Below are 13,118 nucleotides of genomic sequence, written 5' to 3'. Positions count from 1 at the left end.
TGCATCCCACTTGCTGTTTCCATCATTCTAGCTGGATGTTACCAAAGTTATTTGTCCATTTCAGAAAAGAAAGATCACTGGAAATGGACTTTCACTAGGGGAGCAGACAGAAAGTGTTCCCAGGGGCTCGAGCAAAGCACAGCTGGTAGGGCATTTGTCTTGCATGCAGCAAACCTGGGTTCTATCATCGGCAGCCCATATGGTCCTCAGAGCACCACCAGGAATGCACTTTTGAGCTCAGAGGCAGGAGTAACACCTGAGCACTGCTGGATATGCACCCCCCAAACAAAACAAAAAAGAAAGTGTTCCTAGTAGTCCCCGAGAGTACCCCTTTGAGGAACATTGGAAATAGTTCACTGGCAGAAGTGAGGAGGCAAAGTCTTCTATTTTCATCACAAGTGCACACAGGGCTCTCTACTGAGCAGTTCTGACAACACCTCCATGTGTTGAGCTCATGGCACAGTGCATAGTGCCAATGCCGTGAACAAATGAATAGTGACTTAGGGGAGTGGTACTAACCTCAGGGTGCCTGCAGCCCCAGCGTGCCTCACCCCCTGCTTGAGGGCTTCCTCCTGTTCTTTCCCTAGGGGCCGAGTTTCAGCTTTTCATCTCTTGTCCTGCCCTTTGCACAGTTGTGATACATGTATAGGAGCAAAAACCAACCAGCATATGACTATACCCATTTCTACTACTACCCTTGCTTACCTCGCAGTCTCACACACTCACTGCTGCTCTTCAAATCCACGAGGGATGCCCCCCCCCCCGCCATTTTGAGCTATCTGCGGTTCTGTGTAGTATGCTTTCCATGGCCATCTGCACGGCCTACTCTACTGTCACCCTTCTATAATGTTCTTATTCAAAGTCTTGCCACTCTGCTGGAGATATAGTGCTTAAATGCTTAAAGCTACTGGCCCTACATGTGGCTGGCCCTGACTGGGGGTGACCCAGAATTGCCCACTTCATAAACGAAAGCTTCTTCCATGGATCCCAGCCCCAAACTCAACAGTTCTCTCGGCATTGTTTGGATTTGTTCTGGCTTCTTTCATTATCTCCACGCAGTATAAACATTACACTTGTCATTGTATTTTTAATTCTATCTATATAGATTTTGGGGTAGAACTTCCATAGGTAGAATTCACGGCTTATTCCTGGCTTTGCACTCAGTGATTCTCCTGGCAAAATTCTGGGTTTTGTAAGTGATGATGGAGATTAAATCTTGCTCAGCCATGCATAGGGCAAGAGCCCTACCTGCTCTAGTATAAATTAGGTTACCCCTCTGTCGAAGTTTTGTAGAAATTTGTTTTCTGGGGCCAGAGCGGTGGCACAAGCAGTAAGGAGTCTCTGCCTTGCCCGCACTAGCCTAGAATGGACCGCGGTTTGATCCCTGACGTCCCAAGCTAGGAGCAATTTCTGAGCACATAGCCAGGAATAACCTCTGAGAGTCATTCAGTAAGGCCCAAAACAAAAGAAAGAAAGAAAGAAAGAAAGAAAGAAAGAAAGAAAGAAAGAGAGAGAGAGAGAAAGAAAGAGAGAAAGAAAGAAAGAAAGAAAGAAAGAAAGAAAGAAAGAAAGAAAGAAAGAAAGAGAGAGAAAGAAAGAAAGAGAGAGAGAAAGAAAGAGAGAAAGAAAGAAAGAAAGAAAGAAAGAGAGAGAGAGAAAGAAAGAAAGAAAGAAAGAGAGAAAGAAAGAAAGAAAGAAAGAGAGAAAGAGAGAAAGAAAGAAAGAAAGAAAGAAGAAAGAAAAAGAAGAAAGAAAGAAAGAAAGAAAGAAAGAAAGAAAGAAAGAAAGAAAGTAAGAAAGAAAGAAAGAAAGAAAGAAAGAAAGAAAGAAAGAAAGAAAGAAAGAAAGAAAGAAAGAAAGAAAGAAAGAAGATCTAAGGACTGCCAACTTGAACTTTTTGTCCTCCAGCCACTCAAACAGCAAAGGTCCAGGAGCATTTGCTGAATGAATGGGAGGCAACCCCTTTGGTACTGTTTCATTCAGAACCTCAACGGCCTTCCCAAGGGACTGTACTTTATTTCAGCTCAAAGTTGTTGAACAAAATCATCTCCTGGGGCCTTTAATGTGCCTCCATCAGCTTCAGATGTATTCACCCCTCAACCTTCTTTTTCTGTTACGATAAAGAATACAAAGCTTCCCAGTGACCCCCTTATTGCCTGTTAACCTATCTGTGCCCTTGTTATATTCTGTCCACAGAGAAAACCCTTTCCTCTCAACCTTTGGTAGTTATTTTTCATTGGCTAATCCTCCAGAGAGAAGCATCCTTTGGGTTTTTGTTAGTATAAGGGCAAGATGTATTTAAGTAATTCTTTAGGCCACACCTGGTGGCACTCAGGGATCACTCCTGGCTCTGTTCTCAGAAATTGCTGCTGCCAGTCTCAGGGGGACCATATGGGATGCTGGGGACAAAACCCAGATTGGCCTCATGCAAAGCTAATTTGCTCCCTGCTGTGCTATTGCTCTGGCCACTATTTAAACAATCTTACAGGTACTTCCTTTCAATATAGTCTTTAAGTTGATATACAGATTTTAATGTACCTGTTTCTTGCTTTGAATGTTTTTGTTTTCAGACCACACCCACTAGTGCTCAGGCCTAACTCCTGCCTTTGTGCTCAGGCATCACTCTTGGTGGGACTGGGAAACCATATGGGGTGCCGAGTATTAAACCCTTGGCTTTGTACAAGTGCTTTATTCCCTGTACACTCTGGCCCTCAGTTTGAATGTTTTTAGGATCTCAAAGTTCATCACACCACTCATTTTAGCATGTGATTTGTAAAAATTTATGAAATACCAAAAGAGACTATTTTACACTTGAAGAAAGCATTTAGATGGGAATCAAAAGAAATATGAACTAAGGAAAATTAGACAGTGCAGCTCTCTGTGAAAATGTCTGTTTGTAGCCCTCTGTTTTGTTTGCCACTATTATTTGTGGGAAGTGGCCTTGGTACCCTAAGGGAGAAATTAGAAGCAAGGGAGGAAGTAATGGTCAAATCACTAAGTACAGATCTACAGCTAATTTATCACAGGGTACAAATAGGATTCAAGATCACAGAGTGAGGAGAGCTGGAGAGATATTATTGTGGGTTAAGGAGCTTGCCTTGCTCACATCCAATTAGGGTTTGATCCCCTACATCTTCATATAATCTCCCAAGCCAGCCAGAAGTGATCCCTGAGCACAGAACCTGAAGTAACCCTAGAGCAAGTAACCCTACCGATTATAGCCCTAAAACAGAACAAAACAAAACAAAACTAAAAACCCGGTTCTAGTGTGAAAAGACCCTTTTCAGGTGGGCCTCGAAAGCCATAAGTTCCACCCCACACACTTTGGAGAAGTGAAAACCAACCCAGAGAAAGGAAGGGGTGCATTAGGCTTGCATTGAGAACTCAGGACCAGACCAGCAGGCTTTGGGACTCTGTGTGCTGGAGACTTGAGCTGATTTAGGCACAGACAGCGGGGACTATGCTATGAAGAAAGGGTTCATGATCTGAGCTAGAGAGTGGGTGCTTTTACTTCGCAGGTCAGGGTATTTGAGTGTTCATCTCAAAATCATCACAGGGGCTCGGCTAATTGGCTGACTAAGTGTCTTCATATTTTCAGCTCTCTTCTGGCTTTGGTTTTATTAAATAGCACTTTCAATATAGAAATTAATATTTCATTGATCTTTCATTACTGAGTGAATCATGGTGAAATTGCTGCAGTGGAGTTGACTTTACCCTGCCGTCCAGAAATGGCATGGTAGTTGCATCTCATTAAGGGCCATCTTGATGGACATCATTTGGTTTAAAGAGCAAATAGTGAATGAAACGCCCAATCACATCCTGCGACACATTTTCTGTTTTGCCACTAGCTGAGACTCAAAGAGAATTTTGGGTATACAACTTCCACTAGCATCCAGAGCTGCCCTTTGCTCTTAAGCACAATATAGGGTTATCATTATTTTCTGTATTAGGTCATTCATTTGCATGAAAAAAGCCCCTTTCATAATATACTTACTTTCCATTGCCCACCCAGGGAGATGGTATCTGAGCGACTTTTGAAGCATTTTGCTAGAAGAGAGAAAGAGAGAGAGGGAAATAAGGACATCTATTTTGTGTTTTATTAATTCCAAAACAGATGGAAGTGTGATTTTGAGTACATTAATATTGATTGCGGCATTTCGGGAGGCCTCCTGTTTTGTGAGCTGAGCTGGGAATGCATGCGCACGTCAGCACACCACGAGGCGCACTCGATGAAAATAGCTGGGTAGGATAATTAGTGGGCTCCAATCAGGACCATGAAAGTCACTTGATGAAAGATCGTATATACTAAAAGGCCCAGTGAAATCAGACTCGGTTCTCCAAGAAGTGGCTTAATTATGCTCATCTGAAATTTATTCTGCAAAACAAGCTCTTCAGAGTACAAGCAAGCTTTTTCACCCTTTGCTCCAGTTGCAAACTTTTTCCCTGGGTGTCAGGCTAGGGAGTTGAGGGTGGTGGTGGTCATTGCTGATGTTTCAGGAAGGTGTCAAGACCCACCCATGTTTATTGTCACTTGAGTCACCTGGATTTGCTGTCTTCACATGCAAATCCACCTGGCTGCCAGTTTTCAAGTTTTAGCAGTTTAAGGAGTGCAGGGCTAGGACATTAAAAGCACTCCGTCCTTCTGGGTTGCTTGTAAGAAGAAAGAGAACTCAAGAATGTCAGTGGTTAGACAGTGTGGTGGTGCTTAAGGAAACCTGGCATTCAGCATTGCCACATGGGGTCAGCGATCCAGCCATGACACACTTTCTACATTGGACAAAGATGGGAGCAATCAGGGTCAGGTTGCTGGAGCATTGAGTCAACTTAGATCTGTCTTTATGGAGTCAGGACCTCAGTATTCTTTCTCCTTGGCTTCTCTGGTTTTGGCCTGTCTCCTTTCAATGGGCTTTCAGGCAGACCATTGCAATTTAAGAGTCCAAGGAAGAGGCCACATTCTCTAAAAGCTCAGAGACCTATAGCTAAGGTGTCTTTTGCAGACTGCAGTTCTGACTTAAGTTTCCAGAAAGCTCAGCCCTCTTCTGAGCAGTGAGCCCTTTGTCAGCTATTCGGTATCTGTCAATGGCAGGTTCAAGAAGAGACTCAAATGTGGTCACAAGAGTATAGCCACAGGGTCTGGAACCTGTCTAGAGCAAGGTCTAGAACCTATTTAGAGGCTCACACTTAGTATCTACTGGACCACACTTAGATTTTGAATTTCACAAGCAATTTAGACACCAAGTCCAGCCCAAGAATTCCCTCTGTGAGATTATCAGATAACATGACTATGACAGTCATGATCTCTGAGTCCATTCACTCACACAGGCACATGGGTTCCAACAAGGCAGCAAATCTCAGGCTGTTTCCCAACCAGCAGTGTCCTTAGACTGCTCTATGTTCTCTCACCAACTGGCCTGAGACATCTGATGTCAGGTCCTGACCAGACTCATTTTTAACCACAGCTTTGGGGTAACTGAACCAAGTAGACAAATGTACTCAGCAGTGTGTGAGTTCATTAATTAATTCACTGAAATAACCAATTGCCCTCTGAAACTCTGCCCTACAGAAGGAACACTGAAGAGAGGCAGAAACAATAGAAACCCCACCAGATCCCTTTGTACCCACTCTTCCCCAAGCACTTGGTCTAGCAGTAGGGTATTGTTTGCATTTGGGGGAGGTTGGGCCAAATCCGGTAGTGTTCAGGGGTTACTCCTGAGTCTTCACTTAAATTATTTCTGGTAGGCTTGAGGAACCCATATGGGATTGTGGGGATCAAACTTGGGCTGGCCATGTGTAAGGCAAGTGCCAACCTGCTGTGCTATTGCCACTGCCTTGTGCTTACATTTTTAATATGGGCTCATGCCCAAATATTGGCACTATGTCTTGTGCTTAAAGTATTTTTGCTTTTCTTACTAATGGAAAGTACCAGCTTCATAGATTATTTGTTACTTTTGGTGATCAAGGCAATGAGTTGCATTAAAATTGCACACTTCAAGACTACTTAGAATCCAAGGAGGAGTGGGCCTCCAATACTGGAGTTCATTGTGACTACAGCAACTCTGATCACTGCTGAGAAATTCCTTGGGTCATCTCTCTCTTTTCCCCATGGGACTGGTTATATTGGCAATCTGAGCACTCTCCTCAGGATGTAGTTAAAGGCTATCATCTCTCTCACTGCAAGTGAGAAGCTGCAAGGGTCATTTCAAGAGTCCATAATTGAACCAGGGTATCACTCAACTCACCATTCTTTCCCTGGAGGCCAATCAAAGCTACACTCTTAGGAAACCCCATGAAAGAGGTAGGAAGCCCTTCACTGGCCTGGGATGAGCAAAACTAGTTAACTAACCCTTTGGCAACTACTACCTAGATATTTAAAAACAGGTCTGCAATTTTTCATTACTTACCTGGGGTTCATAAAACATACTTGAAGAGGATTACCTTAAAATATTCCATCAGTGATCTGGAATACTTCATAGCATGGTCCTTCTTCAGTTTAAACATTCGCAAGTAGAGAAGTGACAAGCATCGGTAGCTGAGGTGATGAGGAAAGGATTATAAGTTAATGACAATGGTGAGGGAAACCTTTAAGCTGTGAGAGGAAGTGCTGATTCATATACTGCAGTTAGCCAATGATTACTGAGCGCCATAAAATATGTAAGAGAAGGGTAAGCATTAAAAACTCATCTTGATAAGGGTCTCAATTAGAAGAAGAAATGTTTAGTCAGCAAAGGAAGAAGTACATTAACTGTCCTTTAACAATCTAATGGAATGCAAGAGTAATGGTCTGGGGTAAGCACCAAGAGTTGATCTGCAGTTCTCATTCTCAAATCCTTCTTTAACCTTTAAGTTGGCTCCTCCAGTCTTCCGCAAGACTTACCACAAGACTGCCAGCTTTTTGTCTCCATCCGAAGCCAAGGGACTCGCGAAGTTCTTCAGCCTCATTGCATACCTTTGAAGAGAAAGAACCACATCAAGTGGAATCCTTATTACCACTGAGAAATTCCCACAGCTATTGGTATTCTCTCCATTGGAAGGCTACTCTCACATTTGCTCTGGACAGGACTACTGACTAGGGCACAAAAACACAAGTTAGCTCCAGAAAAATCAGCTCCTGAGCCCAACTGGTAGGATAGTGTTAGGGAATTATTATTGGTTTGGTATTTGTCTCAAAGTTGGAAAAACAAAATATCTTAGGATCTCTCTAGCTAAACAACATTATTGGTTTTCCCTGAGAGGTCGAAACAGGTGTCAGTCTCAGTTGTGTTTATGACACACATGGTAGATCATTTATAGGAGTGTCTGATGACTCTGGGAAGACCTCAGTGACAGCCAAAATGGCCCTTTCTAATGGCTTAGTTCTGCAACATATTCCTAGAGAAAGTGACTATTTTGTTTTCTTTCTTTGTCTAGCAAGCTGGTTGATTTCAGAGTGTCTGAAGGTCTAAGCACCCTTCATTTATGGTGCTTGTCTATTTTGTCTTGCCATTCTCTTTCACTGTTACTGTTCCACACTGGGGTGATGAAAGGCTGAGTAGTCCCCAATTTTTTTCCTTCTAGCTGAGCATTTTTGGCATTTAGACTCTTGAAAATCAATTCATTGCATAAAATCATTGTCTGAGCATTAATGCAATTTCACAGGTATTTGTGGTGGAATAAGTAACTAAGTTCAGTGTTGCAGAAGGAAGTGGCCGTGTGCATGCGAGCTGGACTCGTTTTCATTTCTGAGCAGGAGATGAAGCGCGTGCAGGGACTCTGTAATTGCACCACAGACTCATTTTCAGCAGTCTCCCCAGAACATCATAGCCCCTGGGCTTGCCTCCCCCCACTCCCAGGACTCTGCACCATTTCAGCATATTCTATCCACTCTGCTGTCCTGGCTCTTATTCCATTTGTGTTGAGTGAACATTTTCCAGAAAAGTGGCCTATGCACTTGATTTGAGTCCCTCCTGTTGTTCCCATATTAAGCAAAAGGGTTTTTATTATGTAATAAATCTAACTGTCTTTGACAGCTGAATCTCGGGAATGTCAAGTCATTTTGATGCCCCACTTGTTTTCACAAATACATTTCGATTGCAAATTCCCAAGGCTCAGAGCAACTATAATTATTGGAATGAAGAAAATGGGGCTCAGTCTCTCTGTGTAGCCAGCACACTGTCAGGGTGAGCGTAATAAAACTCTATTCAACAGAATATTACAGTACAAAAAATTTGGTTCATATTCCAGTCACCCTTAAATTACATCCGTTTTCAGATTGACATGGTGGTGGACGTTTGATTGCTAAAGTGGACCTACTTACTTTAGCTCCTTTTATTTATCACAGAAATTTTTCTCTCTCAAAATAACGCACTGTGCAGAAAAATGCAAAATCAGTGTATAAAATGTATAAATGAAGAGAGAATGGGAAGAAGGCAACAGGGACAGAGAGAAAAGACACTAAAGTGTGTATGTGAAATTGAAGGGTGAAAACAGGTGAAATACTAATCAAGGCCACTATTGTCCCTGTGGCAATGTTCTGGTAGCGATTCATGCTAGAGTTATGAAAGATGTCAACTTCAGTGGGGGAAGGGAGTTAAGAATGCACAAGAAATTTCTGCATCTCACAATTATACATGTTCTCATAATAAAGTTTCAAAATATTGACTTTGAAGGTAATATCTAAATATTTTCAGCTAAAATACCCACCATGTTCCATTGAGATATTCCTATGGGGAGTAAGCAATGTCTAATGTCAGGAGGAAAATTGTGGCTAGAAAAGATTGTTGCATATCAAATAAGGAGTTTCTTAATGGGAATATGGCATTACTCAACTGATATTGCATTTATGCTAAATTTGATGGAGATTTTGTTGTTGCTTCTGGTTTTTAAGTCCATACCCAGAAGTGCTCAGAACTTGCTTCTGGCTTCTGGCCCCGGATATTTGATTTGGCGTTTTTAAGAGAACGGCATTTGCCTTAGTAAATTGGCAAGCAAAAAATAGTGAAACACCTCATGACTCACATATCTCTCCCAACCACAGAGTCCTTTTCTTGCTATTTTGGTCCATATAAAGAAATATCCTCTCCATGGTCACAAACATGGTGTGTCTACTTAGGACAATGTGTAGAAGTGAGATTTCTTCAGTTTGCTTTCACTTTCCCATTATATTATAAACATTGTTATGCAGCTATAAAAAGTCTCCATCACTGTTGTACTTCAATGGCTGAAAGTCATGTGCTGAGTATACTAAGATACAACTAATGAATATTCTAATATTATTTGGTTTAGTTTTTAATCCTGTTCTTTAATGGATAGCAAATAGAACAGCATACATATAATTTGTTCTACTGTATTTTGGGGATCAAGTCCCACAAGAAATTTTCAGGAAGTCTGGAGGGGTGCTCCTGGTGAGATTTGCCAACTCTTACAGATGGTTTAATGCTCAGAACCAGCAATGCTGGATATCACGAGGGGGCACAATCAATGCTCAAGGGAAGAATGCAGTAGTAGGGATTGAACTCAGGGCCTCCAGCATGCAAGGTTTTGTTTCAATCAGAAGTTAAATTCCTGGATCAAAAGGAAGAAAGAATGAACTGTCCCTTTGAGCACTTCCATTCTCAGCAAATGATAGACCTAACTCACCATTAGTTTTTTTTTTTCTGTGAGCTCTATATGTATGAACATGTTTTTGTGTTCTCATTAATTTAAAGTGGCTTGTTTCCATTTACATTTGGGGGAGATAGGAGGCTATGGGGTTCAGATCTCACTAATTTTGTAATGTTTCCCATCAATGGTCAACTCTTATACATTTCCCAGAAAATCTCAAAGAGAAATCGATTTCCTGCATGTGTGCTAGTGTTGTCTAATTCTGAGGGGTGTCCTCAGATGTGGAGCAGTTCATGCAGATGGAGGCAAAACAGTAACATCCAGACTTGCCATTATTGATTAAGTGAGCCAGAGGTGACGGGAAAATAAGGGCCTATAAAGTGAAGAACTTCTCACTCCATCAAAAGCAATTATTTTGTTCGTACTGAGAATAATGGTGCTTATTCACTATTCATCAGTGGATTAAATTATTGGACAAATATCTGCAGGTTACTGGAAAACATGGAAAGGAATATTATTTCTTCTACTTCCCCTTCTTCCTGGATATTTTTTTGATTACCCACACATCCTACTCAACACCAAGATCAACGGGGCAGAAAATTTCATTTAAAATGCAAATGAAAGCAATAATCTGTGCAGTGAATATCGCCTCTCCTCTTCCCCCCTCTCATCTCCGCCCGCCCAGGCTACCACCTTGTCAGTTTCCCTTCAATTCCAGATGCCTGGACCACCTCCTGCGCATGTGCAGCCTTTAACAGAGATTGTGCTGGAACAGCGCCTCCTCCCTTTTTAATAACCAAGGCAGAACTTCTTTGAAAACAGGATTTCTATCTGAAATCCCAGAAGCACCAACTCGCCTTGAATTCTAAAACAGTCCTTTCCAAAGACAAGTGTGGATGCCAAATGGTGAAGAGACTTTCCGTCCCACCCACGACATTTTCTGCTTCATTTTAGGAATACTGCAAATGAGGACACACTAGAACCTCCCATGAAGGGGTTCCTTTCTAAAAAGTCGTGGCTGTCAAGGCTCAGATTTTCCATGACATTAATAAAATGGCCACAAGTGATCATGATGACTTAGAAACAGGAGATGCCTTGTACAAATCAGGGCCATGCGGCAGTGCGAGTTTTGAGCAAATCGAGCAGCTTCAAACTATGCCTTGAAATAAGCTTAGGAAGACGGCCGCACTGAAGGTTATTAACCTGAGCAGCTCCACAGTCTCGGAGTACATGGTATAAGGAGACTTGGCTTCCAGTGGGTCACGCTCCATCGCATTGCCACACTCGGTGAACGACAGGGCTGCATCCGCATAATTCACAGCTTTACCAAATTTCTCGAACTGAAACAGAAAGATGACTCATCAAAAGGGGCATCCTTCTTCCCCCCAGGAAAAAAGTGTATCCCTCCCTGGGAACAGTTTGCAATGCCTGGAGATATTTTTGGTTATTACTACACGGGACAGGGTGGGTAGAAGCCAGAGATACTGTGCAACATCTTGACAGTGAAGTGCCCACAGCAAAGAAGAACTGTTTCAAGAGGTCAATAAGGCTATGCTTGAGAACACTCATGCCAAGAGTGGCACGGAGGATTGCACTGTGTGAATTAGTATTGACAATTATGTAACTGATAGAAGGTTCTAGTAGCATAGTACTGAAGCTGATTGAGAAAAGAAAACTGCACTAAGTCATTAGATATAGAGACATTGACATGTACTTGAATCACTTGACCTTTTGCTGGACTAGAATCCACTGGAATCTATCATTTTCCATTCAATAGACTTACTAGAACTGTCTTGGTAGTGTCCTATAATGAAAGGCCAAACCTTAAGGGCAAGTTATACATAGAATCTTTGCCTAGTGATCTTTTCTTTCTCTTTTTTTTTCATTTCTATTGGGGGTAGGCAACGCCCAGCAGTACTCAGAAATTATTCCTGGCTCTGTGCTCAGGAATCAGCCTTGACAGTGCTCAAAGGGCCATACTGGATTCCAGGGATTAAACCAGATCAGCAAGATAATTGACCTAACCACTGTAATGCCTGGCCATTAGCTCAGCACTATTGATGAGTTGATGAATCCCACTTCCAAAAAAAGGAATGAGTGGATGTTATTGTCATGAAAAATGTGAAGCCTTAGTCTGACTCTTGATAATAATGGCCTCACATTTATTGTAAATGACGGTCTGAAATAGTGTGTCAAAAAGCCAAAAATATTGCCATACTAAATATTTTAGTTTAGTAAAATTTTATTGGAAAGGTTTTAGCCTTGGTAATGGTCCCGATTAAACTGACTTATACATACTGATTTCCTTTTTTATGTGTAATGAATATTATATATGACACTTTTACAGTAAGTATTTTATAACAGTATTTAACATTTTCTACGTTGCATAGCTGGGCGTAAGAATTTCACTAATTGGGGGTTTTATGTAAAAGAATGAATATAACACAGATTGAGCTATTTTAATGATCTTGTATATCCTTTATCAAAATATTTTCTGTGCAACTGTGAAGATTTCAATTCTCCAAATGGCAGAGTTGTGGTCCCTGAGAAAGGATTAAGTACAACTATAAAATGATGAGTTACAGGTTCTCAAGAATTCCTTGTTGTAAATGATTCTACAATAAATGTTCATCAGGTTTTATGTACTGCAGGAATTCTGTACTTTTCTCTCTGTAAGTTGTTGTGGGAAAAATATTGCTTTCAACTAGGTTCAAAGTGATTTTATGAAAATCCTAAGAGTGTGTCTGCAAACCATCACCTTCTCATCTGGGATAATTTCCTAAGGTCATCTGGCTTTAACTAATTCTCTCACTTGATATTCATCATTGCTTTCATACATTTGACTTGACGTTTTATTTGAGGAGATCCATAGATGGAAGAATCTCCTATCACAAATCTTTTTTGTTTCCAAAAGGAGAAACTGATACATAAAAATAAATGATGTGATCAGTGTCAAGGAAGGCCAGATCAGAGTTTTTTCTGGCTTTTGATTTCCCCATCAATAAAACTACAAGACAGGCTTTCGATTCAGGTTTACAAAGTTATCCTTTAAATTGATGTTTCAAAGGGCTTAAAAAGTCAGGGCCCGGTGATAGTACAGTGGATAGGGCATGTGCCTTGCAGGCAGCTGATCTGGGTTCAATCCCCAGCACCACATATAGTCCCTGGAGTCAGTCAAGAATAATTACTGAGTGCAGAGCCAGGAGTAACACCCGAGCATCTCTCGTTGTGGCCCTAAAACAAATAAAAAAACCACTACTCTTTGAAAAAGATTTTTTGATTTTTTTCACATATTGCCAAAGGAATTTTAATACCAAAGATAATTAGTTTTGTAATATAGCTCTTTGGAGGGCAACATATCATGGCACTATTTAAAAATTTCCCCCTATCTCCAATAGCCAAATGTTGCCAGGATAGGGAAATATTCTTCCTAATTAAAAGTAAATTCTTTGTTTTATTTGTGTGTGTGTGTCGTGGGATGGTCACTTTGAGCAATAATCAAGGGAAATTCGAGGTTCTGTGTTCAGAATAACTCTTGT

General features: G+C 41.3%; 1 protein-coding gene across 1 annotated transcript in view; it reads right to left on the bottom strand.

The window, feature by feature from the left end:
• AFF2 (ALF transcription elongation factor 2) overlaps positions 1-13,118 on the bottom strand; it is a 593,967-nt gene that overhangs the window by 7,435 nt on the left and 573,414 nt on the right. Inside the window, exons 16-19 of the mRNA XM_049767468.1 lie at positions 10,783-10,919; positions 6,875-6,946; positions 6,436-6,529; positions 3,995-4,047 (exon numbers count right to left, since the gene is read on the bottom strand). Of these exons, the coding sequence (XP_049623425.1) occupies positions 3,995-4,047; positions 6,436-6,529; positions 6,875-6,946; positions 10,783-10,919 (356 nt within the window). The remainder of the gene's footprint in view (positions 1-3,994; positions 4,048-6,435; positions 6,530-6,874; positions 6,947-10,782; positions 10,920-13,118) is intronic.

This window comes from Suncus etruscus, chromosome X, assembly GCF_024139225.1.
Source record: "Suncus etruscus isolate mSunEtr1 chromosome X, mSunEtr1.pri.cur, whole genome shotgun sequence".
In the NCBI taxonomy this organism is placed as follows: Eukaryota; Metazoa; Chordata; class Mammalia; order Eulipotyphla; family Soricidae; genus Suncus; species Suncus etruscus.
This window is presented reverse-complemented; position numbering and strand designations above follow the sequence as displayed.